Here is a 23,922-nt window from a genome sequence, read left to right as displayed (position 1 = left end):
ATAGAGACTTGAAGAAGTGAAAGGAGGAGGGAACTGCTCCTGCCCACCGCTCTCTTGCAGAGGCCCGCAGGTTTGACGGATTAGACCCAAGTAGTCCCGTGGCTTCTGGTCGAAAAAAGCAAGCTCCATTCTGACGTTGTAGACGATACGTGTGTGGAACGCGTTTCTCTAGACGAATCACTTTGCGCAAATATTTTACGTTTTGCTCTATTAATTCTAAATTGGCTTTTAAAGATTAGGAGACAAACCCAAGGAGAATGTGACTATTCCGTGCCTCGCCTGAGACTAGGGTCACCCCGAACACCCCAAGAACGCGACTCAGAAATGAGCGTTAACGCAGTTCAGTTCAGTTCAGTCGCTTAGTCGTGTCCGACTCTCTGAGACCCCATGGACTGCAGCACGCCAGTCTTCCCTGTCCATCACCAACTCCCAAACCTTGCTCAAACTCATGTTCATTAAGTCGGTGATGCCATCCAACCATATCATCCTGAACGCTATTAATGATTAGGGTCGTGGGACAGCCAGGATGGGGACTCTGACAATGAGATCAAGCAAGGCAGGCCTCAGCTCTTTTCTTGGATCACAGGCTCCAGCATTTCAATAGAATCATCCCAAGGGAAACCATCCCTTCCCTTCCCTTCCCTTCCTGTTGGGGAACAATATGTTTGAGGTCAAATGTAGAACTAGATAGTTAGAATAAAGGGGGTTTTATATTATGTTTTTTTTTTTGCTTGTTTGTTTGTTTTACATTTTCTAGATGTTCTATAGTAACCTGGACTGTAATCAGGAAAAATGTTACAAAATCAGTGATTTTAGAGAACCCTTTTCACTGCTGGTTGGTGGGGATGCACAATGGTGCAGTCACAGTTGAAAACAGTATGGCAGTGGATCAAAAAATTAAACATAGAATTACCATATGATCAGGGGATGGGATGGAGAGGGAGGCGGGAGGGGGGATTGGGATGGGGAACACATGTGAATCCATGGCTGATTCATGTCAATGTATGGCAAAAACCACTACAGTGTTGTAAAGTAATTAGCCTCCAACTAATAAAAATAAATGAAAAAAAATTTATTTTAAGTCTAAATGGTTACCTGATTGGATTATGATATTATAGCATATACTGCAGGTAGAATTAAAGTCTCATGAAGGGTAAAAAAAAAAAAAAAAGAATTACCATATGACCTAGCAATTCCACTTCTGCATATATAGTCCAAAAAAAAGCAGAGGCTTGAACAGGTATCTGTACAGTAAGGCTCATAGCAGTGTTATTCACAATAGCCAAAAATGTCTAAGTGAATGGTATACACATACAGTGGAATATTATTCAGCCTTACAAAGCAAGGAAATTTGGATACATATTACAACATGGATGAATCTTGAAGGCATTATGTTAAGCGAAATAAACCAGACACAAAAGGACCAATATTGTATGATGCCACTTATATGAGAAGCCTAGAATCATCAAATTCATAGAGACAGAAAGGTAGGATGGTGGTTGCTAGGGGCTGGGGGAAGGAAGGAAAGGAGAGTTATTGTTTAATGGGTATAGAGTTTTTATTTGGTAAAATGAAAAAGTTCTGCAGATGAGTGATGGGTGACAGCTGCACAGCAAATGTAAATGTACTTAATGCCACTGAACTCTACTCTTACTAATGGTCAATGTGGTCAGTTTTATGTTGTGTATATTTTACCACAATAAGAAAGAAAGGGAGGAGAGAAAGAAAGGAAGGAAGGAAGGATATGGGAGGAGGGGAAGGAAAAGGTAGGGGAGGCAGGGAAGGAAAGGAATGTTTGGTTGAACCCATTGAGATATAGTCACATGACAGAAGGATGGTTGTTATTCAGTGACACAGAGGCAAGAAGTCCTACTATACTAGTCTTCAAGACCTGTTAGTCAGACAAAGCAAATCTTCCCTCATTTTGCTTTAGACCTCGAGTGCTTTCTTTGCCTTATTAGAAGTAAGTAGAAAGTAAGGTGGGTTTCCAGGTGGCTCAGTGGTAAAGAAATTGCCTGCCAATGTAGAAGATGCAGGAGACAAGGGTTCGATCTCTGGGTCTGGAAGATCTCCTGGAGTAGGAAATGGCAACCCCCTCCAGTATTCTTACCTGGAAAATACCATGGATTGAGGAGCTGAGCAGGCTGCTGTCCATAGGGTTGCAAAGAGTTGAACACAGTTGAGCGACTGAGCACAAATGTTAGCACAACATTGCATCCCCAGTAGTTACTTACTGAGCGACTGAGGAACAACAGAAAATAAGGTAGAAAACAGGTAAGTAAATAGTTAATCACATTAGGGGATTTTAAGTAGAATATGGGAGACCCCTGTAAGTTAATGATCACTCAAGAGAGCAGGTTTACTTAACCACAAGACCAAGCAGTGCTTTCTTAGCAACAAAACCCCCAAACAATTAAGCAGTGGTGGCAGGAGACCCACATACTGCTCAGTGAGCTCAGCAAGTTACTGATCCCTAGGATATGCTCTCTGCACACATGAAAAACAATAATTTGTGAACTGCGCTTGACCATGGAGAGACATGAAAAGTATGAAAGACAAACAAGTTACCTAACTGTGAAGGGACCCATCCAGCATCAAAGTCAGGATCAGAATGGACACCAGGACCATCATCCTCAGAGCAGGATTTGGCACTTCTGGGAGAATGGGAGGCTGGCCCAAGGACAAGAATTTTGATTTCTGGAGAGGCCAGGGCCAGTTCTTGTATATATGTGGGTCTGGGGCTGGCATCTGGCTACGTATCACCCTTTTTGAATGGCAGTGGGTGACTGAATTAATTATGAGTGAACTCTGCGCCCAGATGGGCTCATTTTCGTTGGGTATTAAGGTAGACCATGAGCCCCAGGTGGCGCTAGTGGTAAAGAACCCACCTGCCACTGCAGGTTAGACGCAAGAGACGTGGATTGATCCCAGGGTCGGCAAGATCCCCTGGAGGAGGGCATGGCAACCCACTCCAGTAGTCTTGCCTGGCGAAACCCATGGACAGAGGAGCTTGGTGGGCTACAGTCCATGGGATCACACAGAGTCAGACATGACTGAAGCGACTTAGCATGCATGCATGAGCCCTAACTACACTCCCCGGTGCCTCTTGCTGATCAGCATGGAAGAGTCTCTGGATCATCAGTAGGAACAAAGACCACAGATTCCTGGAGACACCTGTGAATATATCTGGTTCACTTCCTTTATCTGTGGGACAAGGAGACTGATGCCTGGAGATGCCTGTGAATATATCTGGCTTACTTCCTTTATCCATGGGACAAGGAGACTGATGCCTGGGAGAGGAAGGGGCTTCTCAGGCCACTAGTTAGAGCAAGATCTGGAACTCTGGATTCACAGTCAAGAACTCTACTCACTGCATCAAGCGGCAATGGAACCCAAGTCTTTACCTTAGAATGAGGAACAGAACCTGGGAATAATACTCTGCATTGAATTTTGGTGGCCCTTTCCTCCTCTGACATTTATTTTATAAATAAAAGCAAACAAACACTATTTTGTACTGATGACTTCTGATTTTGGATGCCCATGGTGATCTCCCTCCCCCTTAGCTGTTCCAGAATCAGGGTGAGAGTTCCTGCCTACCTTGAGAAGGTAACAACTAACTCTCAACAACAGGCAGACTGGGTTGACGTGGGTCTACGGTCCTTTAAGGCAGCATCTCCTTGAGTTGGCTGGCTGGAGCTGTGCTTGGGGATGCTCTGTGGGTCCACTGGTGATGGGGGGTGGGCTGAGCAGTCTGGTCCAGGAGACCCAGTCTCTGGTGACAGCTTACACAATAGACCATCCAACAGCCAAGAGCTCGAAAATGTAGGTCTACCCTTTGAATGGCAATGGCTCTGATCTTCATCCTTTCCACCATTTCTCTAGTTTGAAAATGTTGCCGCTCACCTGTGTCCTACTCTTTGAGATCCCATGGACTGTAGCCCGCCAGGCTCCTCTGTCTGTGGGATTCTCCAGGCAAGAATACTGGAATGGGTTGCCATGCCCTCCTCCAGAGGATCTTCCTGATCCTGGTATCAAACTCAGGTCTCCTGCATTGCAGGCAGATTCTTTACCATCTGAGTTACCATGGAAGCCCTTCTCTAGCTTATACCCTAATTAACCAGAGTGTTTTTTTTGTTGTTGTTTAATTTTTTGGCCACACCACACGGCTTGTGGGACGGTTGTTCCCTGGTTAGAGATTGGATTCGCATCCCCTGCATTGGAAGCATGGAGTCTGGACCACCAGGGAAGTCCCCAGTGGGTGTTTTACCAGTCTCTGCCTTTAGTATCTCCTGAGGCTAGTCAAAACTGTCTCCATATAACAACCGGGTGATCTTTCCAAACAATTTGGGTTTCATCACTCCTTTGGCACCCTGCTATCTAAGGATGGAGCTCTGGTGGCTCAGCAAAGCCTAAAAGGTACAGCACTACCCAGGGGCCTGTGCCACTCTCTGGCCTTGTCTCTTGCCACTGTGTTGTACTCATGGCCGGCAAACCAACCTACTCACCTGCAGCTGTTGAATTCATTATCTGGTTACACATTTAACACATTTCTGTACTTTCACCAGCCATTCCTTGCTCCTAGAATATGACTTTCCTCTTCCTCTCCTCCCAGCCTGGAAGACACCTGCTCATTCTGCAACACGGGTTCCAAAGGAGCTGACAGCTCTGGGCTCTGAGCCGCTCTCCCTGGCCCCATTGCCCCCACCCTCAGACAAAGGCCTCTCACTAGGAAACATCTGCTGGGCTCCAACTCCTTCCTTACACATCGGTCTCTCTGGTTTTCTCTGATGGATCCAGTTCTTGGAGCACTTCAGTTCTCAATTCAGTTTGAATTATGGGATAGAAATATATATATATAGTTTTTTTTTTTACAAGACAGATGTAAAAAACAAACTTATGGTTACTAGGCGGGAAAGGGAAGGGATAAATTGGAAGGTTGGGATTGACATATACACACTATCATATATAAAATAGATAACTAATAAGGACCTACTTACTATACAGCACAGTGAACTCTACTCAATACTCTGTAGTGACCTATAAGAAAAGGCCATTATAGAGGCCTTTTATCTGTCTATCTAAACAAGAGTGGATATATGTGTAACTGATTCACTTTGCTATATAGCAAAAAAAAAAAAACCCTTTTTATTTTTATTTTTGGTTGCACTATGTTGCAAGCAGGATCTTAGTGCCCTGACCAGGGATTGAACCCATGCCTCCTGCAGTGCTGCAGTGGAAGCATGGAGTCTTAACCACGGGACCACCAGACAAGTCCCTAATACAACATTTTACATCAACTATACTCCGATAAAAATTCTTTAAAACATGAAAAAAAAATTTTTTTGACAAAGAGTTCTTACTGAAGAAGGGCAATCTATAAACTTTTACGGCTATAGGAGGAACCCCCTGATGACCTCAGATTTTCAAAGGATGTAGTCAACAGAAAGCCAGGTGGCCTCTTAACCAAGGGAAACATGAAAGAAAAAAATCAATCTGCAAGCACATCAGGGAGGTGAACACACTTAGGAAGCAAAGAACCTCCCTCTTGTAGGCAGCCAAGGTCTAGAGAGGTAACATCACTTGTCTAAAGCCACAGTCAAGGAGGGGTGGACTGAGAACACAGCTCTCTGATGTCCTTTCTGCTTCTTCCCCCCAACACCACATGGCCATTCAGTCCAATCCTCCTACCGTCCTCATCAGGGGCCTTTGACCGCCTTGAGTGCTGTTCGATTGTTAAGAGACCTTTGGACGAGTGAAGGCAAACGCAACCGCCTGGCACGGTCATAAGTCTCTCTTGGGGGCAGTGAGCCCGAGAGCCCCTCCAGGGCCTGGATGGCAGTCCTGGAGGATGCTCCAGCCCCAGGGTTTTCCAGGACCACTGTGAATGGGGCAGAGACTGGTCAGTTCACAACAATGCAGATGGCCTGAATAACACTGTATCTGAGCCGATGTTTATAAGTCTATTATCAGTCAATTCTAATTTTGGGGTCTAGGGCCCTCTTACCTTGCTCAGAGCAGTAGGCCACAGCTGCAGACGTTCCCCACAACCCTTGAGACTCAGTGGGAGAGTAGGGATCCTACCCCTCCACCCCCATGACCAGAACGACACAGCACAGCCTTTCACACTCATCCTCTGAAGCCCCCCAGAGACCAGGACAGAGATGACACACCTCCACGGTCCGGAGGGGTACTTAGGTTCAACATAAAAATTTCACAAGGCATCCTGTTTTATCTTATAATCGACATGAGGTTTACACTCTACTCCACAATAGTGTAACAAAAGATGCCACCACCCCCCAACCAGCAAAACTGATGCTCCGCGCCACGGCTCTGTTGGGACCTCAGTGCCTGACAGTCACCCTGGTGGGCAGAGCAGCCTGACAGGACACTCCACTGTAAGCACTTACAGGCACCTTCCATTTATTATCTTAGGTTAATGCCCACAGCCATCCTGTGAGACACAGGCCTCCCCATTTTAGACATGTGAAGACCTAAAGCAAGGTGCCGGAGTTGGTGGCAGGCCTATGATTCCCCCTCCCCATGCTCTGCCGCCCCTCACTCCACAACCCTTCAATGCTAAAATCCACAGTTCATGATTTGTGTACTTTAGCCAGTCCTGGACTCTTGGTTCAGGCTCCCAGCCCTACTCCAATGGGAGAACGGGACGGGCAAGGACTGAGAACCAGCAAATTTGTCTTTGCCAGTCCCTGTCTCTGTGCATTCTTGAGAAGTGTCATTCTCTCTGGGCTTCAACTTCTTCATGTGAACAATGGGGGTTGGGGCTGGATGATTTCTCTGATGCCTTAGAGTTTTTCCATTCTGACATTCTAGACATCACCTCCAGGAATGTCCTAACCCTTGTGCTTCTTCCTTCTCACTAAAGAGAAAAGTCCATATTGCCAATTTCCCTTTGTTTTTTTTTAAATAAAAAGCCTGAAACAACACTGTAAGGCCCCTAAGCAGCTCTAGTCCCTACCTCCTCACTCTCCATCTCCTTCCTCCTGTGATACACACCATGGCCCAGAGGAGCTCAGGGCCCCCTGAGATTCAGAGTTGGGGGTACAGGATGGTAAGAACCTGCTGGATCCCCACAGCCTGCGGGCTTTGCTGGTCAGAGATTCCTTCCCCGATGATCTATTTTAAGGAAGGCATTTGGTGTTTTGTTTTCATGATGGAGCTGCCCAGGGGAGTGAACTGAGGCTCCAGAAACTGCCACAGAGTGAGGACCACTGGAAAGAAGGGCTGCTCAGCTCCCTGGGGTCTCTGCTACCAGTTCCCTCTCTTCAGGGGTGGGTTACCAGGACAAGAGCACAGGATGGACCCCCGCCCAAAGATCCCAGAGACACTTGTATCGTAGTGGGGCCACAGGTTTGGATCAGGCAGTCCGTGCTTGGAATACTGGCTCCAGGAGGACGTCATCTGACCTCCTCTGGGCCAGTTTTCTCATCCACATCCACCTGTGCAGGCTGTTATGCACTAACATGTGCCTGGGATAGCAGCATCACTCTGAATGGTACACTCCCGGGAGACCCATCACCCTGGAGGGCTCTCCATGGAGTGTGGGTGCTGGGGGTGGAGCTGAGGCCCAAACACCCTCGACACCCCAGCCTGCCGCCTGGTCATGTAGCTGCATGGCCAGAGCCTTGGGCAGGAAAGCCCTTTGGGCCAAACAACTTAGAACTCTGGGACTCAGCTTCCTCAGCTTTAAAATGGAAGCTGAATCAGAGTTCATAAAAACTGTTCTCAAGGGCTGCCTGAAAACCCCCCTGTAATCTCTCCCAGGTGGGAAGCCCAGGGGGTGTGAGCGAGAAGGAAGAGCACCATGGGCATTTCCAGGAGGCATTTCCAATAAACGGGCTGTTCCTCCTTCCCCAGGTTGGTCCTACACCGTGGACACCTTGTACAGAGCAGGATGCCAAGGCCCAGAAGAACCAGGTACAGGGCTGGGGAGCACACAGCGTTTGCAGCAAGGCCCTGGCTGAAACCTCAGTCTCCAGAAAGAGTTAGGGAATATCTTACAAGTTTTAGAAAATGGGGTGCTTAGTTCTGTTAGAATTTGCTCACTGACCTCTCTTCCTGGGAGAACATTTAGCTTACGACTTAAGAGGAAGCCCTAGGGCTGCTTCAATTCTACCCCATGATTTAGCTCTAGTATTCCAGGGGGCTGGGGGGCTGGGGAAGCCTGGCAGGGGTTGGGCATGGCACCTGGGCCTCAGAGGGGGCTGGGTAACACCTCTCTGCACGGGTGGTGACAAAGGAAGACCTGGATGTTGTGGCAGTGACTGCCCTGGGTGGGGGTCGGTGGAGAGGGGGCGAGGTGAGGCCTCGGGGACAGAGCACTTGAGGTTTACCAGCCCACGTGACCTCCGCCTCAGGGTGAACAAGGAGTGTCCAAGTGGCAGCAGAGGCCCCGCAGGAGGCTCAGCTGGCGTTGTTGATGGCAGTCCGAGAGCCCCCCAGCAGCCTCTCACGCTCTCCTTCCTCGGCCGGGGGCCGGCCCCTGGACAGGCGGGCCAGCAGTGGGCGGTGCAGCCCATTGTAGAGGGCGGTGCCCGCCAGGAGGATGAGGAAGCCAAGGATCTGCAGCGGGTGGAAGGCCTCCCAGCCCAGCGCCAGGCTCAGCGCCCAGATGACAATGGTGCGCAGGCTGTCCAGCACCATGCGGGTGGTGGCACTCAGCTCCTTGGTGACGCTGATGCCCGCAAAATTGAAGAAGGCGATGCTGCTGATGTTGCCCAGCAGCGCCAGTGCGATGAGCGGCTGTCGGCCCACCTGGCAGAAGGCGTCCAGCGCGTCCTCCAGGGTACCTCGAGGGTTTCCGCTGAAGGAGCCGGCGGGGATGTAGTACATGGGTATCAGCAGCAAGGAGAGGATCACGAAGCCAAAGAGGCCTGCAGGAGTGGAGGGAGCACGTCAGGTTCTCTGCTGGAGCCCCAGTCCCGCCCTGCCGGGGCTCCGCTGACCTCTGGCCACCCCTGCCAAGCCGCCCTCAAACCAGCTCCTTCCTTTCAGGTCCTGGAGGCATCCTGCTCGTTAGAAACTCAAAACTGCCTACTGAATGGGCTCTGGCTGCCCCTTCTCCACTTTTAACCTGTGTTTTCTGACTGGACCAAGAACAGGAAATACACTTCATATTGTGACCAGTGCACAAGCATGTACACACTGCCACAAAACAGCTATCCTTACAACATGCAATGCTGTCTGACATTTTTTAAAATTCGGTTCTATTCACCGACAGAAGGATTGGCTTGCTCCAAGCACTACATTGCTCTCCCAAGTGTGGAGAAACACAGCTCTCTAATTCAGTGCCGTTGGTCTGTGACAAGGAGCTGGACTGGAATGTAAATCAAGGCACTGCTTCACTCAGGAGTAGCTTCCCTGGTGGCTCAGATGGTAAAGAATCCACCTGCAATGTGGGAGACCCGGATTCAACACCTGGGTGGGGAAGATCCCCTGAAGGAGGAAATGGCTACCCACTCCAGTATTCTTGCCTGGAGAATCCTCATGAACAGAGGAGCCTGGCGGGCTACAGTCTGTGGGGTCGCAAAGAGTCTGACACAACTGAGTGACTAATGCTTTCACTTTCACTCCAAAAGTTTTGCTAGAAAAAAAAATAAGTGGAAGCGATCGGTGTGCTTGATGACATAGCTGATTTAGGTGGTTCGTGTCCTGTCGTAAGCCCTCAGCTCACAGTGCGCCAGGCACAACCAGCTCCCTGAGGAGACCAAGGGTCATACCTTGGTCTAATCCACCCTGTTAGTTTTATAATTTTAAAGCACTGATTTTGATTTACTTTCCTGCTCAAAAACCTTTGGCAGTTTTTCCCTGCCTGTCATTTAAGATCTAAATCCACTTGCCTGATGTTCAAGGTTCTCTACAACATGGCCCCGACATATTCAATTCCTGGTTATTTCCCCAACATCAAACCTGTACCCCTTCCCAAACTATTCCTCACTGGTTTCCAAAGTCATGTCCAGCTCCCCACATTTCCTCTCCGTCTGCAGTTCCCTCCTTCCCACTCTTGCCTGCTGAAACCTGCAGCTCGAGTGCTACCTTCCCTGGGCCGTGACATTCAGACATGCCTGGCAAGTGAACCATCACTTGAGTACAGGTGGCCTGCCTGCTCCTTTCTTGGTCAGTTCTAGGAAGTGGTCAGCTCCCTTAAAGTGCAGCTTGCATCTTATTCATCTTCCTCTCTATCCTCCTTTAGCTCCTGGCTGAGTGCATGGCACATGTCAGAGTATTTGTCAACATGTACATGGTGAAGGGAAGGATGGGAGGTAGGAGGCTCACCCCCCCAGAGGTCCCCAGCACCCACCGGGCCCCCAACACGTTCTCTCCATGTGCCACCCTGCAGGGCTCACCCCACCCAGCGCCCTCCCGCCAGCCCATGTTCACACGCACCCTCTGTGCCGACCGCCCGCAGTGGGTGCACGTTGTGCTTGTAGACGAACTTCTCCTCCAGCACCATCTGGATGGAGACGATGATCTGGGCCATGATGATCAACAGATCCCCTGTGGGAAGAAGGAGGGGCCCAGGGTGAGGCCAGGGCTCGGGGAGACAGCTCCCTCAGGGACGGAACAGCCCCCCATGGCCCCTGACTCTGCAAGGCATCCCTGAGCCTGATCTCCTGGCCCCCAAGGGGTGGGGCAGGCCAGCAGGGCAGGCACTGTCACCCCATCCCGTCTCAGGTGAGGCTCCAGAAGGCCCGGGGGTCTGAGGGCTGCACAACTGGGGTAAGTGGGTCTTTTGAGAAGCAACAGGGTTTGAGATGGACATTTCTGGCTTAATTCTGCCTCTGAGGGACCAGGGTGGCCACTTCACAGTAAAACTGCTGCAGGCCTTCCTTTCTGGGACCGTAAGACTGACAGTGATGGCGAGCACAGTGCATAGTACTGGCTGATCGCTGGGTAAGTGCTCAGTAAACGTTCATGCATTTCCTCTCCTGGATCCTGTAGGTTGTGTGGCTGTAAGTAAATGTAGCCCGAGCCCTCTCCCTCCTCCGACCTCCCCACTCCTTACCCACCCCTCCCTCATGATGCTTGGCCCTCACTTGCTCTCATCACTTCGAAAGCAGGTACAGGCCAACAGCTGGTACCCCGCACACCCTCCCCAGAAGCTTTGACAGAGCCTGTCAAATGCATTTTCCCCCGCCTCTGTGCTAGGCGACCCCTGGACTTCTGCCCCCAGCCACACCTGTGATGACTTCACTGAGCTTGTGCTGGCTGTCATGCTTGCTCAGGAGGTCGGCCAGGCCCACCACCACCAGCCCGGCGATGGTCGCGAGGATGCCCAGCCACTGGCTCAGCGCCAGCCTCCGTCCCAGGAAGGCCACCGAGAACAGGCCTGTGAAGATGATCACGGCTCCCCGCAGCATCTGGAAGCTGGAGGCACTGGTCATGTTCAGGGCTGGGAGAGGAGAGATGTGTGATGTGAGCTCCTGAGGGCCCGGTTGCTCTGTTCACTGAGGTGTCCTCAGGGCTAAAGGCAGGCCTGACACATGCTAAGTACTCAGTGAATGCTGGTGGTATGTGTGTGTGTAAAGGGGTGTGTGTGTGTGTAAAGGGGGAGCTGAAGATGAGCTGTGTGTGTGTGTAAAGGGGGTGCTGAAGATGAGTTGATGAGGATGAGACAGAGGATGAGATGGTTGGATGGCATCACCGACTCAATGGACATGAGTTTGAGCAAACTCCAGGAATTGGTGATGGACAGGGAGGTCTGGCATGCTGTAGTCCATGCAAAGAGTCGGACACAACTGAGCTACTGAACTGAAGATGAGCTGGAGGTGGGGGAGGCTCTTTCACTAGCATCCCCCTGGGGCTACAGTTTGAGCCCTTGGCAGCCTGGCCTGGCGACTCACCCACATACATGATGCTGGTCCCTGTCATGTCGCAGAGGGCTGGGGGCAGGAAAAGGAGAGGGTTGAAGGGCTGCTGGGGCTCTGCGCTGGTGTCTGGGTGCCGCGCAGCTCTGCACCGGAGGAGGTAGAAGGCAGCCAGGCAGGAGAACTCTCCTAGGAACATGCCTACTGCCTGCAGGGACAGACCAGGCCAGTTCAGAGCTGGAAGGAGGTTTGCCTGCAGCTAATTTTTTTTTTCTTTTGGCCATGCCACACAGTTTTGGGTTTCCCTGGTGGTTCAGATGGTAAAGAATCTGCCTGCAATGTAGGAGACCCAGGTTTGATCCCTGGGTGGGGAAGATCCCCTGGAGAATGGAATGGCTACCCACTCCAGTATTCTTGCCTGGAGAATCCCATGGACAGAGGAGCCTGGAGGGCTACAGTCCATGGGGTGGCAAAGAGTCAGACATGACTAAGCGACTAACAGTTTACACGGTTTTGGGATCTTAGTTCCCTACCAGAGATCAAACCCATGCCTTCGGCAGTGAAAGCACAGAGTCCTAACAACTGGACCACCAGGGAAGTCCCATAACAAAAATTTTTAAAAAGTAATCTTTCTTTAAATAAGAGTTTACCTATAAACCCAACATGTAAAACAGATAAATCCAGAGCTCCTGTGTGGGAGCTGTTGCCTCCTACATCTACTCCTTAGTTCCTCAGACACCTTGATGGAAACCCTAAGGCTATAGAGCCTGGCTGGAAAACCCACCAGTCTAGGCCACTTCCTGGTCAAGCTCCAGATGGAGAAACTGAGACCCTGAGAGGCTTGAGAACTTATTTAAGGTCACAGAGCAAGTTGCTGGCAGAACTGAGGCTGAAATTTGTCTCACCCACTTCCTAGTCCAGCAATAAGGTACCTTCCATTGATGGTGCCTGCCCTGTCCCAGAGGGTCTAGGCTCCCCATGGTTGGAGAGCAAGTTTTACTAGGGGTTGATTTTTCCAAATGGGTCCTGACTTTGTCATGGTGAGGGCTGGCCTTACAGTGTCCAGGACATGACCACTCACCAGGACTTGTGCAGGCCTCCTACAGGGAACAGGGCCTTTGGCCCCTTTCAGGGGCACCCCACACCTTGGCCTGTGTTCTGGGGAGGGAGAGAGAGAAGTAGGGAGCAAGGGAAGACTCCACCCCTAGGACAGGAAACAGCAGGGCCTCAAGGGGGCACCCGCCCTGAGCCCTGGGAGACAGAGCTGGGAGAGGAGAGGCACAGATACCTGGAGGAAGGGGTGCTGAAAGCTGTGTTCCTGGCTCCCTCCACAGCCTGGGGCCACGAAGTTGTCCGCCCACCTGCAGCAGACAGAGAGAAGGTCAAACCCTGCAGTGCATGGGTTCCCTCACCTGGTCCCAGGCCTGCAGAGAGCTCACGCCTCCTGATGCCAAGAGGCCAGACTTAGGGGACTCGGCCCAGAGTGGGGTTCCCCCTTGAAGGGGCTAGTCTTCATAGTAAGCGGTCTTCACCTGGGAGTTGCGACAGAAAGTGGGGGCCTGGGCACCTTTAGCTGAAATCTCATGAACCGCTAGCAGAAATTTAGCATTTCTTCAAATTATACTATTGCAGGACCCACAACTCTGTCACACATGGAAATCACAGCTATTCTCATTTTCACATTCGAGTCATTGTAGATACTGTGAAGTATCACTTACACTTATCACTAGTCAAAAATTACAATAATTAGACCCACTGCTTGTAATTTCATGTGTTAAGAACTGCATGCACATACCTGTTACTATATTACAAACTGGCTTTTTTAATGTCTGGATAATCTTATTTCAATGCAATTAGCTTTTTCTGTAAGCCTTGGGGTTTTATTTGTACACTTCAAAACACTACTCTAGGCTTCACCAGACTATCAAAGGCCCCATGCTCAAAAAATATCGAGTCTCTGGTCTGCAGGTCACACGGGCCCTGGGAAAGGGCCACCTGCCACAGACCGCCCGGTCACCTTCACATAACCTGAAGGGTCCAGCCAGTTTCTCTAGCAGTGGCTTAGAAGCAGGTGGCAAGGACATGGCACTGTGGAGCGGCCTGCCAGCCAGTGCCCAACAGATGGGCTGACTCTGGCATGTGGCCCCACCGAGTCCAGAACCTGTCATGGCATAGTGCTCTGGGCAGCTGCTACCAACCATTCCGCACTGACCAACGTCTGTCACTAAAGCTTTTGCCCCTGAATTTCATTTTCATGGGCTGTGTTATGTCCCTGGAATCGAATCTCTCCTTCATCTGAAAGCCCTTCATATACTTGGAGATGTTTCCACCTTCTGAATCTTCTGGTTAAGCAGCTCCAGCCCTTGCTAACCTTTCCCTCCCTGGCTGCTGACTTCTGGAAGTGCTCCGGTGGGCCCAGGCCCAGACCCAAGGCATGTGATCTGGCCTGGATGGAATTGGGCAACAGGGAGGCCCCTCCCACATGTTGGACATCCTGGTTAGTTGACCTGGCTTGGACTGTTATCTTCCATATCACACTGCTGACTCAGGTCAACGCAGGCCTAGGGCTACTTTCTATGGGCCATTGACCTGCCTATGCTCCCCCCACACCCGACCATAGCACCCCATGCATAGGCAGTGGCTATCTTTAAAGCGTGTGTGTGTTAAGTCACTTCAACTGTGTCTGACTCTTTGTGACCCTATGGGCCATAGGGTCACCAGGCTCCTCTGTCCATGGGATTCTCCAGGCAAGAATACTGGAGTGGACTGCCATTTCCTCCATGAGGGGATCTTCCTGACCTAGGGAATCGAACCCATGTCACTTGCATCTCCTGCGCTGGCAGGCAGGTTCTTTACCACTAGCGCCACCTGGGACTTCTGAAATGTCTTTCCTAACAATATCTGTCAGCAGCTACACTGTGATCCCCACCCATCTTCCAGCTCCTCTCTGCACAAGCCTCGGCTCCCAGAAGGCAGGGAAGCCTTGTGCCTCCTGAGCCCCGAGCAGGGGCCACTCCACTTGCAGGTCTGGGTTTGACAAAGATCCTGAACCAGGGAGACCTGGGTTCAGTCCCTGGGCTGCGAAGATCCTCTAGAGAAGGAAATGGCAACCCACTCCAGTATTCTTGCCTGGAGAATCCCCATGGACAGAGGAGCCTGACGGGCTATAGTCCATGGGGTCATAAAGAGTCGGACACAGCTGAGTGAGGAACACACACAAGGCAGGACTTCCCTGGGAGCTCTGTCCCACAGCCTGGGGCAAGGGCACGACACCCAGATGCAGGCAGCAGGCAGGGCGGGCTGAAGGGTGATGGCAGCACAAAGCGGGAGGGAGAGACCACATCTACAAAGAAATCTGAACACATCCTAGGGCGAGTGAACAAAACAGGGCTATGGCAGACTTATCTCAAGGTGAGAGACCCCATCCACTCCCAAAGATGTGAGGAGGGACGTTAGGAACAGTGCTTGCTTGGGAACAGTGGAGGTCAAAGGGGAGCCGATGGGCCCTTAAGGAGAAGTGCTGATGTGCCTGGTTGGGAATGCAGAGGAAATCTGGGTCGGGGGATCAGGATGTAACCAGACCCAGTATCAAAGGAGCAAAGAAAGCCCCCACTAAGGACAGAAACTGCCTGTTCTCCAAGGAGTCTCACTTCTGCCTGATCTGCGGTAGATTCTGACTCGGGGATCCCTCCCCGTGCAGGAGAGGACCCGGCACGAGGCCAGCCGCCACCTGCATGGCCTACCCAGGTAGCCCACTCTCCTGCAGACTCATTGTCACAGTCAGAGCCCTGGTGGAGGGCCTGGGTGAGGCAGCTGAGTGAAACAGAGAGAAGCAGGGAGATTGAAGAGGTCAAGCTTTACCAAGGGCAGAGAGACAACGGCCCTGGAGCGAGTGAGCAGGTCAGAGACAGTTCCCAGGGCTCCTCCAGGAGGAACAAGCGAGGTCTGGCAAGTTCGAAGTCAACCAGAAGCCTAGGACAAGGGCTGGTATGAAAGCCCCTTCTCCCTCCTGGGGCTGCACCCAGAGCACAGACTGGCAGGCTCAAGAAGACCCCCGATCTGGCGGTGGGGCCATCTCCTGGAACTCCCCCTGGGCTACTGCCTGTGCATCTGATAGTCACAACTCACACCTGTGTCACTTTCTGGTCCCACAGTCACTGTCACTAGAGAGGATGTGAGCTCAGCCTCCAGTAACTTCCACAGCTTTCTTTGCTCCTAGAACCTTATTATACACAAGTTTAAACTGTTTGGGTTGAATAAATGGACTTCTAGACCCCACTGGACAAACAGGCAGGTGGTGGACTACAGTCCAAATGCACAGTGCTAATTTGCCACCTGGTCTGAGTGGCCCCCTGCTGGTGGGACCAGCCAGGCCTGCCCTTCCCTAGGGATGGGCACCTCGAGGAGTGCTGGTGCTAAGCCTCCTCCCCTCCCCTGGTGCTGTCTCCTTTCTCCAAGGGTTGGGTCTGCTTGAACAGGCTGGACTGGGCAGGTTCCCAGCAGGGGAATTGGAACCTTTTTGTATCTGAGGGACTGGGGCAGGTTTACAGCCCCAGGGACTAGGTGTCAAGACAGGCTGCCCCGGCCCAGCCTCTTTGGGCCAGGGAGGAGTCCAGGCCTGCAGTCACTTTGGGAAGGAGTCAGGCTTCCCATCTTGGCTCTGGGAAAGGTTTGGCTCACTGCGCAGAAATAGGAGCCCTCAGGTAGCACAGAACAAGGGCCAAAAGCCAGCCCTGGCTCATCTGGGGGTGACATCAGTGACTCCCCAATGGGATAGCATTTGTCTCCTTGAAAAACGCTTCCCTAACGTGTATTTATAAATGCACAGTTCATTGTGCACTGACTTTGTATCAGACCTGTACTACTCCTTGAACTGGCTGAGCACTTCATGTGGGCACTGTGGTTTAAGTCTCATAACAAGGACCCTCATTTTAGAGACGGGGACTTTAGGCCTTGGGCAGGAGTGAGCTGTTTCAGCCTCATACAGTTAACGGGTGGATCTAGAGCCAAACCCACCTGCTTGAACTTATGTTCAGAAAAGGTAGCAGGATATATGGAAAGGTCAGACTTCAGACTTTTGAATGTCACAGGTTGGGTGAGTTACAGATTTCTCACCTATAAAATGGGGATAATGATGCCAACACTGATGAACTCGCAAAAGTAATAAATAAGACTTAAAAGACCTGGCAGATGGCAGGGAGTCAATAAAAGTTCTTTTCTGTCTCTTCTCCCTCTTTCTCCTCTGCTGTTGTAATGCCGAAGAAGATGAAGCTTAGCAATTCTATGAAGACCTACAAGACCTTTTAGAACTAACACCAAAAAAAAAAAAAAAAAAAGATGTCTTTTTCATCACAGGGGACTGGAATACAAAAGGAGGAAGTCAGGAGATAACTGGAGTAACAGGCAAGTTTGGGCTTGGAATACAAAATGAAGCAGGACAAAAGGCTAAGAGTTTTGCCAAGAGAATGCGCTGGTCATAGCAAACACCCTCTTCCAACAACACAAGAGACAACTCTACACATAGACATCACTATATGATTAATACTGAAATCAGATTGATTATATTCTTTGTAGCCGAAGATAGAGAAGCTCTATACCATCAGCAAAAACAAGACAGGGAGCTGATGGTGGCTCAGATAACGAACTCCTTATTGCAAAATTTTCCTCTGGGCTGGGTGGGTGTGGCCCCAGCTCCACTCCACCTGAGGCTTCCAGGGAGACTCCCTCCCCTGCGGCCCATCCTGCAGGACGAGGAAGCTGGAGGGCCACAGAGTGCCGAAAGAGGAGGACAAACTTGGCCATCATCTCGGGAAGCTCCTGGTTTCACAGACAAGAAACCCAGGGGCCAGAGAGGGCTTGGGGCCCACAGGGAAGTTCTAGTGCCCATGAGCCTCCACCCCCTGCTCTGTGCTTCTTCCTCAATACCAAGCACCTTCTTCCTCCTGATTCTTCCCACTTCCCTGGCTGAGGTGGGGCAAAGGTCAGCCCTGCAGGTGGGCCCTCTGCTCTCTGGACACTCTTTTCTGGGGACAGCTGTGGTCCCTAGGGCAGAAGGCCTGTGGGGACCCAGGAGGCTCAGGCTGAGGCCACATGAGGAAGTGCCTCCTATTGGCAGAAGCGGGTTTCCTTCAGAGTTCCCTGGGCCTCAGAGGCCTGCGGGGTGGGCTCGCCTTCCTGGGGGATGAGTCATGCTGCTGCGGCCTGGCCCAGTCAAAACTCCAGGCTCAGCATTCCCAGAGGGGGGTGTGTGTGTGTCTGCGTGGGGCTGGGGGTGGCGGTCAGAGGCTGAGGAAGTGGCTGGTGTGGCTGCCTTGGATCCATCAGTTGTGTGTCCTCTTCCCACAGAATCCGGGCCATTTCTGCTCGCATCCTGATGAGTCAGCCTCTTTCTCCAGCTCCGGACCTTAAGAAGGGCCCCAGGGCTTCTCCACCCTCTGGGTGTCATAGCAGGTGGCTCACGTGGTAAGACATGATGACAGCCCTTCCGTCTCTTAAGGCTAAGAAGACTCCTCAGGAGCTCTTACGCCATGTGTAAGAGGTGCGGCAGGGATTTTGTACCCATTTTATAGATGAAACTGAAGCTTGGAGAGGCCCAGTGACTCATCTAATCCCACAGCTGCCAAACCACATGCTCTCTCCTCTCCTACACTGCCCTCCCCATTGCAGGCTTTCTCCAGATTTCAGGCTTTCTCCAGCCGGCATTAACCCCTTGGAAGCAATTATCCTGTGCTGCTCACAGGGTTGGGGGAAGGGGCAGCTGGCAAGGCTGCCCAGGACCCAGCAGGTCTAATGGCTGGAGAACATGGCCCCATGGCCCCTTCATGGGAGGGGTGGGCTTCACAGCCCGCAGAAGTTTAGGAGGGAAGCTGAGCCTTCCTGAGTGAGTGTCTACTTGACCCTGGCTCTTTATGTGCAGGACCCCAGCTGGATTCAGGAGGATACAGTTCCAAAAGGCTCACTGGTTCTGGCAGACAGCCCCATGCAGTGCCAGGGGAGGCTGAAATGTCTGGTCTCTAGGAGGCGCACCAGCAGAAGGCCTGGTAGTCCGGGGAGAAGGAGCCACAGAAAGGAGAAGGGAGGGGACCTCTGCCCACACCCAGGGACCTGCCTGATCCATGACTTTCCCTTCTGCACGCAGGTGACCCCCAGCCCAGCCCAGCCCAGCCCAGGCAGGCTGGCGCCTTGCAGGGCACCCAACCCTCCTGAGTGGGCAATGACCTCCTCCAGCAGACAGCTGATCAATGGTCGCAGTCCACGTGCTCACATCCACTTCCTCATCTGCTGTCTTCAGTCCTCCCAAGAAGCCGGGGAGGGAAACATCATGCTCACTAGACAGCCCAGACACTGCAAAAGGCTACTGGAGACTCTAAACCTGAACCCTGAGTGAGCGCTGGGACAAAGGCTTCAGATGCTTGCCACCTGGCCCCAGAGTGAAGGCACTCCGATGGCAGGGAGGGGAGATGCCGCTGATAGGGTTACAGCATCCATAGGCACATGCTTGCCTGTTTTTTTCCAGGGAGGTGTAAGAGGAAGCCCCAAGGAAGAGGAAGTTTGGGGGACTGGACCAAAATGCTGAGAGCTAGGTTCTAGACACCAACCAGCTGAATCACATACACAAAAACTTTCCTTGGGACCTTGACTGTAAATTGTAGGGATTAGAATGGATAATTTCTATGTTTCTAACAACTCTAAATGCCCCTGAGAATGACTAGAGAAGTCCCCAGCCTCATCCTTATTGGCAGTTAAGAGCATGGATTCTAGAACCAGACTACTTAGGCTCAAAATCAAACTCTGTCCCTTCATAGCTCAGTTGAACTTGGACAAGCAAGCTCCTCTTTCCAGAATCTCACTTTCCTTATCCAGGGGCAAGAAATGTATCTACCTCATAGGGTGATAATGAGAATTCATTAACTCACAAAAGGCAGCTGAGGCAGGACCTGGTACATGCTATTCTCTGTGTCTGTGTATTAGCTGGTTAGCACTTACTTGCTGTGGTCACATTCCCGTCTGTCTGTTCCTGCTGGAAACTGGAGGTCAGAGTGTGATTTCAAATTGAAAATCCCCATCAGGATGTACAGCGCTGCTTTCCCATGTTCTTTCTCTGACAGCATCCTTCTCACAGTCTGGCCTCAGAACACTGCTGAGGGTCCAATACTAGGGCCTGTCACAGGGAGGGAGGCTCCTGCAAAGCCCCACAACAGGTCACAGGCAAGGGCTGGGTCCCCACGTGGAAGCCTCTTTCTGGCCTCTCAGGTGGCCTCTGGGGACAAAGCCTCCTGGGGCTGAGGATTTTCTGGTTTCTCACCAGACTGGTTTAGACCTCTTTAAGGAAGGAGCTGAGTCAGCACAGTAACCTCAGTAGTAACTCAGCTCTCCTTGGGGACAGTGGCCTTGGCAGATCACAGCCACCCTGTAAGTACCAGACTGAGGCTTTGGCTTGTGAGACTGATGGACAGTGACTCGTTCTGCGGCCTTCAGATCCTAAAAGAGATGGAAGACCTCAGGTGGAGTTTCCTTTATAGCTAAGTGCTCAGCAAGAGGAGCACCCTTCAGGAGGCCTCAGGGCCCAGGAGTCCAGCACAAGACACAGACACAGCTGGCCAGAGCCCAGTGGGAGAGACAGGTGGGCCCCACCCAGAGGTCCACTTTCCTGTGGAGAAGGGAGGACACTGTGTTTGTCAAGCATGTACACATCTGTCTCACCCACTGCAGATTCTAAGCATCTCAAAGGCCAGGACTTTCTCTTGGTCACTTCTGTCTTCTTCCCTGAGTCTAGGCTCCCATACTGTAAGTACCTTATATATGTCTGAGGAATTGAACAGAAGACCTCTCTTCAAGACCTCTCTTCTGGGGCATTTCTCACATCACTGATGGAGTGTGCTGGGGAAAAACACTCTAGAAAATGAGTAAGATACAACCATCCCCAGGACCCCCACGGGCTTGGGGCACTGCCCTAAGGGTGACTGGAGTGACTCCCCTTTGCTTCGAGCCTGGCAAGACCCAGGTGGAAGTGAGGTCTGACTGGGAGAGGGTCACTATCTACTGTCTTCCACATGCACCTTGGAACTGGCTCAGAGAAAGTCTGGGCTCTGGGTATTGGGGCTCTTGGTGGGCAGAGGGGCAGGAAGGCCCGGTGCCGAGCTAGGGACAGAGAAAGAGCCAAAGGGCCATCAAGAGAAGGGGCTGCCTTTCGGGGCCTCCTGCTTTTTACAAAGAGGAGACTGTGCTGGGTCCTGCTACCTCATGACAGCCCCAGGTCATCAACTCCCAACCTTCTGAGGACTGTCCTTACGGGCCCATGAGCACCACACCCTCTGACATCAGAGCAGAACTCCCCCTGCCTGCCCTGTCTGGGTTAATAACACTCCTGTTCTCCCAGGCAGAAGCCCAGGAGCGACTATTTGATCCTGTGGGTCAGGCCTTGTGGTTTCACTCTGCACCTGGTTTCTCCCACCTGGCCCTTCCCTTCCCACCTCACCTCCACCTCCAAGGTCCCCTCATCTGCTGTGCAGCAGGCCTGGAGTGGTTTTCCCTCCAGCAAATTACTTTTCACCTTGACCACCAGGTTCACTGAATCACTTTCTCAAAAGCCCCTCTTTGATTGTGGGATAAAATCCAGCCTGGGCATTTGAAGCTAGTTACAATCCCCTTAGAACTGGCCTTGCTGCTCCTGCCTCGAGGTTCCCACCACAGCAGAAATTCCACCCAAGCTTCAAGGCCCAGTTGAAACCAGTTCTCCAGGAGGGGCCCATGGAGCACCCACTACTCTGTCATCGCAGCACTCCATGCTCACGGGTCACTCGGCTAACGTGGCATCTATCGTATCCCTCCCTGGCCCACAGTTCCTGGAGGGCCGCGCCCCTGATGCCACCTTGGAAGGGGCAGCGGAGAAGAACGCCCTCCCATTAAAGATGTTGAGTTGGAAAGTGACTCGCTGGGATCAAGCGGGGGCTCGGATCTCCAGCGAGGACACTGCTCGCTCCTCCTCGCATTCCCCGGTGCCTTGCACCTCTTGGGTGGTCCGTAAACCGCGTGAACCGATCAGAGAAACTGGGCTGGCTGGTGAGGCCAGGAAATGAAAGCCGCGAAGGGGGAGGGCGCAGGAGGAGGGCGGGGGTCGCCAACGCCCCTGCGGGCGGCTGCAGACCCTGCCAAGCCCCCACCCCTCCTGGCCAGGCCCGGACTCACTTTGCCGAGAGCGTGTTGATGGAGCCGGTGACGAGCATGAGCCCGGCCAGGAACAGCTGGTACTTGGTCCAGGCCATGGCGGCGGATGCGGGGAGCGCGATACTACAGGGACCCCCCGCAATCTCCGCGCTCGCTCGAGATGGTAGCTCGCTACCCGGTCACCCGGGGGTGTCCGGCGCGAGCGCTTCCGGGCCGGGAGTCACGTGACCCCGAAAAGGCCCCGCCCCGCGCCGGCTCGCTCCGCCCCAGGGAGGGCTCAGCGCCCGGGCTTCTGCGCACGCGACCTCTGTGCGGGTGCTCTCTCGAGCGGGATTTGCGAGCTAAGGTCCCCACAGAGTGACTGGCAAATCACGGCCCCAGGTCACCCCATCTGCAAAAGAGGCTGATGGGACGATGCAATGAGATTGCATCCGTGGATGTTAGAGCGCTCTGTAAACGCTTTAGAGAAATTGAGCTAAACAACGTCAGAGGCAAGCCACAAAGTAGAAACGCCCCACATTGGAATCTCGTCTCTGCAGGGTACCCAGGGAACTCCCAGGAGGCCTGAGACTAGTGCCTAGAGATCCCAACCCGTGGTGTGGCTCACATCTTCCAGAAAAGTGGTGTAAGAGTCTAGTTCCTGCTCCTGGGAGACCATTTTATAGCAAAGGAAGCCAAATTGAGAGAAGCCAAGTGGTTTGCTTTTGATCACACTGGGGGGGTGGGGGTGGGGGGTTGGACGCAGATTCTTCAGTGTCCCCCAGATCTGTGCCTTCTGCTAAGCCCTTCCACCAGTCTCAACCCACTGCTCTTCCAGCTCAGGGCTTTATGTCCAACGGCGTCTCAGCTTTTGAAGTCCTACTCCTGGTTCTCAGCTCCCAGCCGCCCTATGTCCTCACCTCTGGGTCTCTGTCTGCAGCCCTTGCTTGTGTCATACCATAGGCTGGAGCTCAAGACCTTGGAGGACGTGCTTCAGACCCAGTGAGCACATTGCCTCGCCACTGCAGATCTTGTTGCTAGAGCTGCGGAGATGGGGCCTGCCTGCCCACTCCTCCTGCCTGCCCTAAGACTGCCTTGACCTTGTGATGATGATCAGTGTTGAATCAGGAAAAACGCTCAAGGGGCTGGACCAGGAAGACCTGATAGAGAAGGTGTTTAAGTGAGGTTTTGGGCAGTAGTGGGAGGTCACAGGATAGAGGGGAAGGGCTGTCCCACAGCGGGGAATGGCAGTGCCTTTGCTCAGAGGTATATGTAGGCATGGAGTGTGTCTGGGACCCACAGACGACCCGGGAACTTTCCTACAATGTGGCCTGTTCTTTTCAGTCAGTGGGGAAGTCGAGAGATGCAGAAGGAGGTTTCTTCTGCACTTATCTTCAATACCACCACCAGTTTCAGGTGAAGGGATTACTTCAGTTTTCCAGAAATACTGAGTGAGATGCTGGGGCGTGTAGAGATGAATGAATTTCTGTCCCAAGGAGTAGACCAGCTCTACACCAGCTGCATAGCCCATCCCTGTGGGCTATGACACTACAGTGCTGTGACGCACTTGGGGTCTCTGGACTGTTCTCCCCATGCGTATCAAGCCAAGAACACTGTCTTGAAACAAACATTACTAATGATTAGTGGTGTCATCAGCCCGACATGATGTCACTAGTAGCACGGTCTTTGTCTCCACAGTCACATCATAAAGTGAATTTTAATTTATCACGATGTTCTGATCATTCATCAAACTGCTATCTCTGGAGTCAGGAGACAGAAGGATTTATAGGCAAATACACTTGGAATCCTCTAAGTGCCAGGCCCAGAGCTAGGGAAGGGACCCCAAAGACAAGCAAGTGAAGAAGGAATTCATAGGGCCTGGACTTCATCTGAGGCCTGTCCGTGCTGATCGTGCTCGGCCACCTCTCCAGTGGACTCTGAACTCTCTGCT

General features: G+C 52.0%; 1 protein-coding gene across 2 annotated transcripts; it reads right to left on the bottom strand.

The window, feature by feature from the left end:
• Positions 1-6,221: 6,221 nt before the first annotated feature.
• On the bottom strand, positions 6,222-22,211 carry SLC35F6 (solute carrier family 35 member F6). 2 transcript variants are annotated; one of them, XM_061154984.1, is made up of 7 exons: positions 22,014-22,141; positions 19,812-20,306; positions 13,114-13,186; positions 11,862-12,033; positions 11,198-11,410; positions 10,405-10,515; positions 6,222-8,891 (listed from the first exon to the last, which is right to left on the bottom strand). In XM_061154984.1, the coding sequence occupies exons 2-7, from the start codon at positions 19,934-19,936 to the stop codon at positions 8,422-8,424; spliced, it is 1,164 nt and encodes a 387-aa protein (XP_061010967.1). In that variant the 5' UTR covers positions 19,937-20,306; positions 22,014-22,141; the 3' UTR covers positions 6,222-8,421. The 2 variants fall into 2 exon arrangements, with proteins under 2 accessions (XP_061010967.1, XP_061010968.1); XM_061154985.1 differs by lacking the exon at positions 19,812-20,306 and having other exon boundaries at positions 22,014-22,211.
• Between the last annotated feature and the right edge of the window lie 1,711 nt (positions 22,212-23,922).

The sequence above is a fragment of the Dama dama genome, chromosome 11 (assembly GCF_033118175.1).
Source record: "Dama dama isolate Ldn47 chromosome 11, ASM3311817v1, whole genome shotgun sequence".
Taxonomy (NCBI): Eukaryota; Metazoa; Chordata; class Mammalia; order Artiodactyla; family Cervidae; genus Dama; species Dama dama.
This window is presented reverse-complemented; position numbering and strand designations above follow the sequence as displayed.

Excerpts from the sequence above, each read along its gene's own strand:
- SLC35F6 (XM_061154984.1), bottom strand. The coding sequence starts at position 19,936 with ATGCTGTCAGAGAAAGAACATGGGAAAGCAGCGCTGTACATCCTGATG. Across the intron at positions 12,034-13,113 it reads TTCAGCACCCCTTCCTCCAG|GCAGTAGGCATGTTCCTAGG; the intron begins GTATCTGTGCCT and ends CTGTCCCTGCAG. Across the intron at positions 11,411-11,861 it reads GACCAGCATCATGTATGTGG|CCCTGAACATGACCAGTGCC; the intron begins GTGAGTCGCCAG and ends CTCCTCTCCCAG.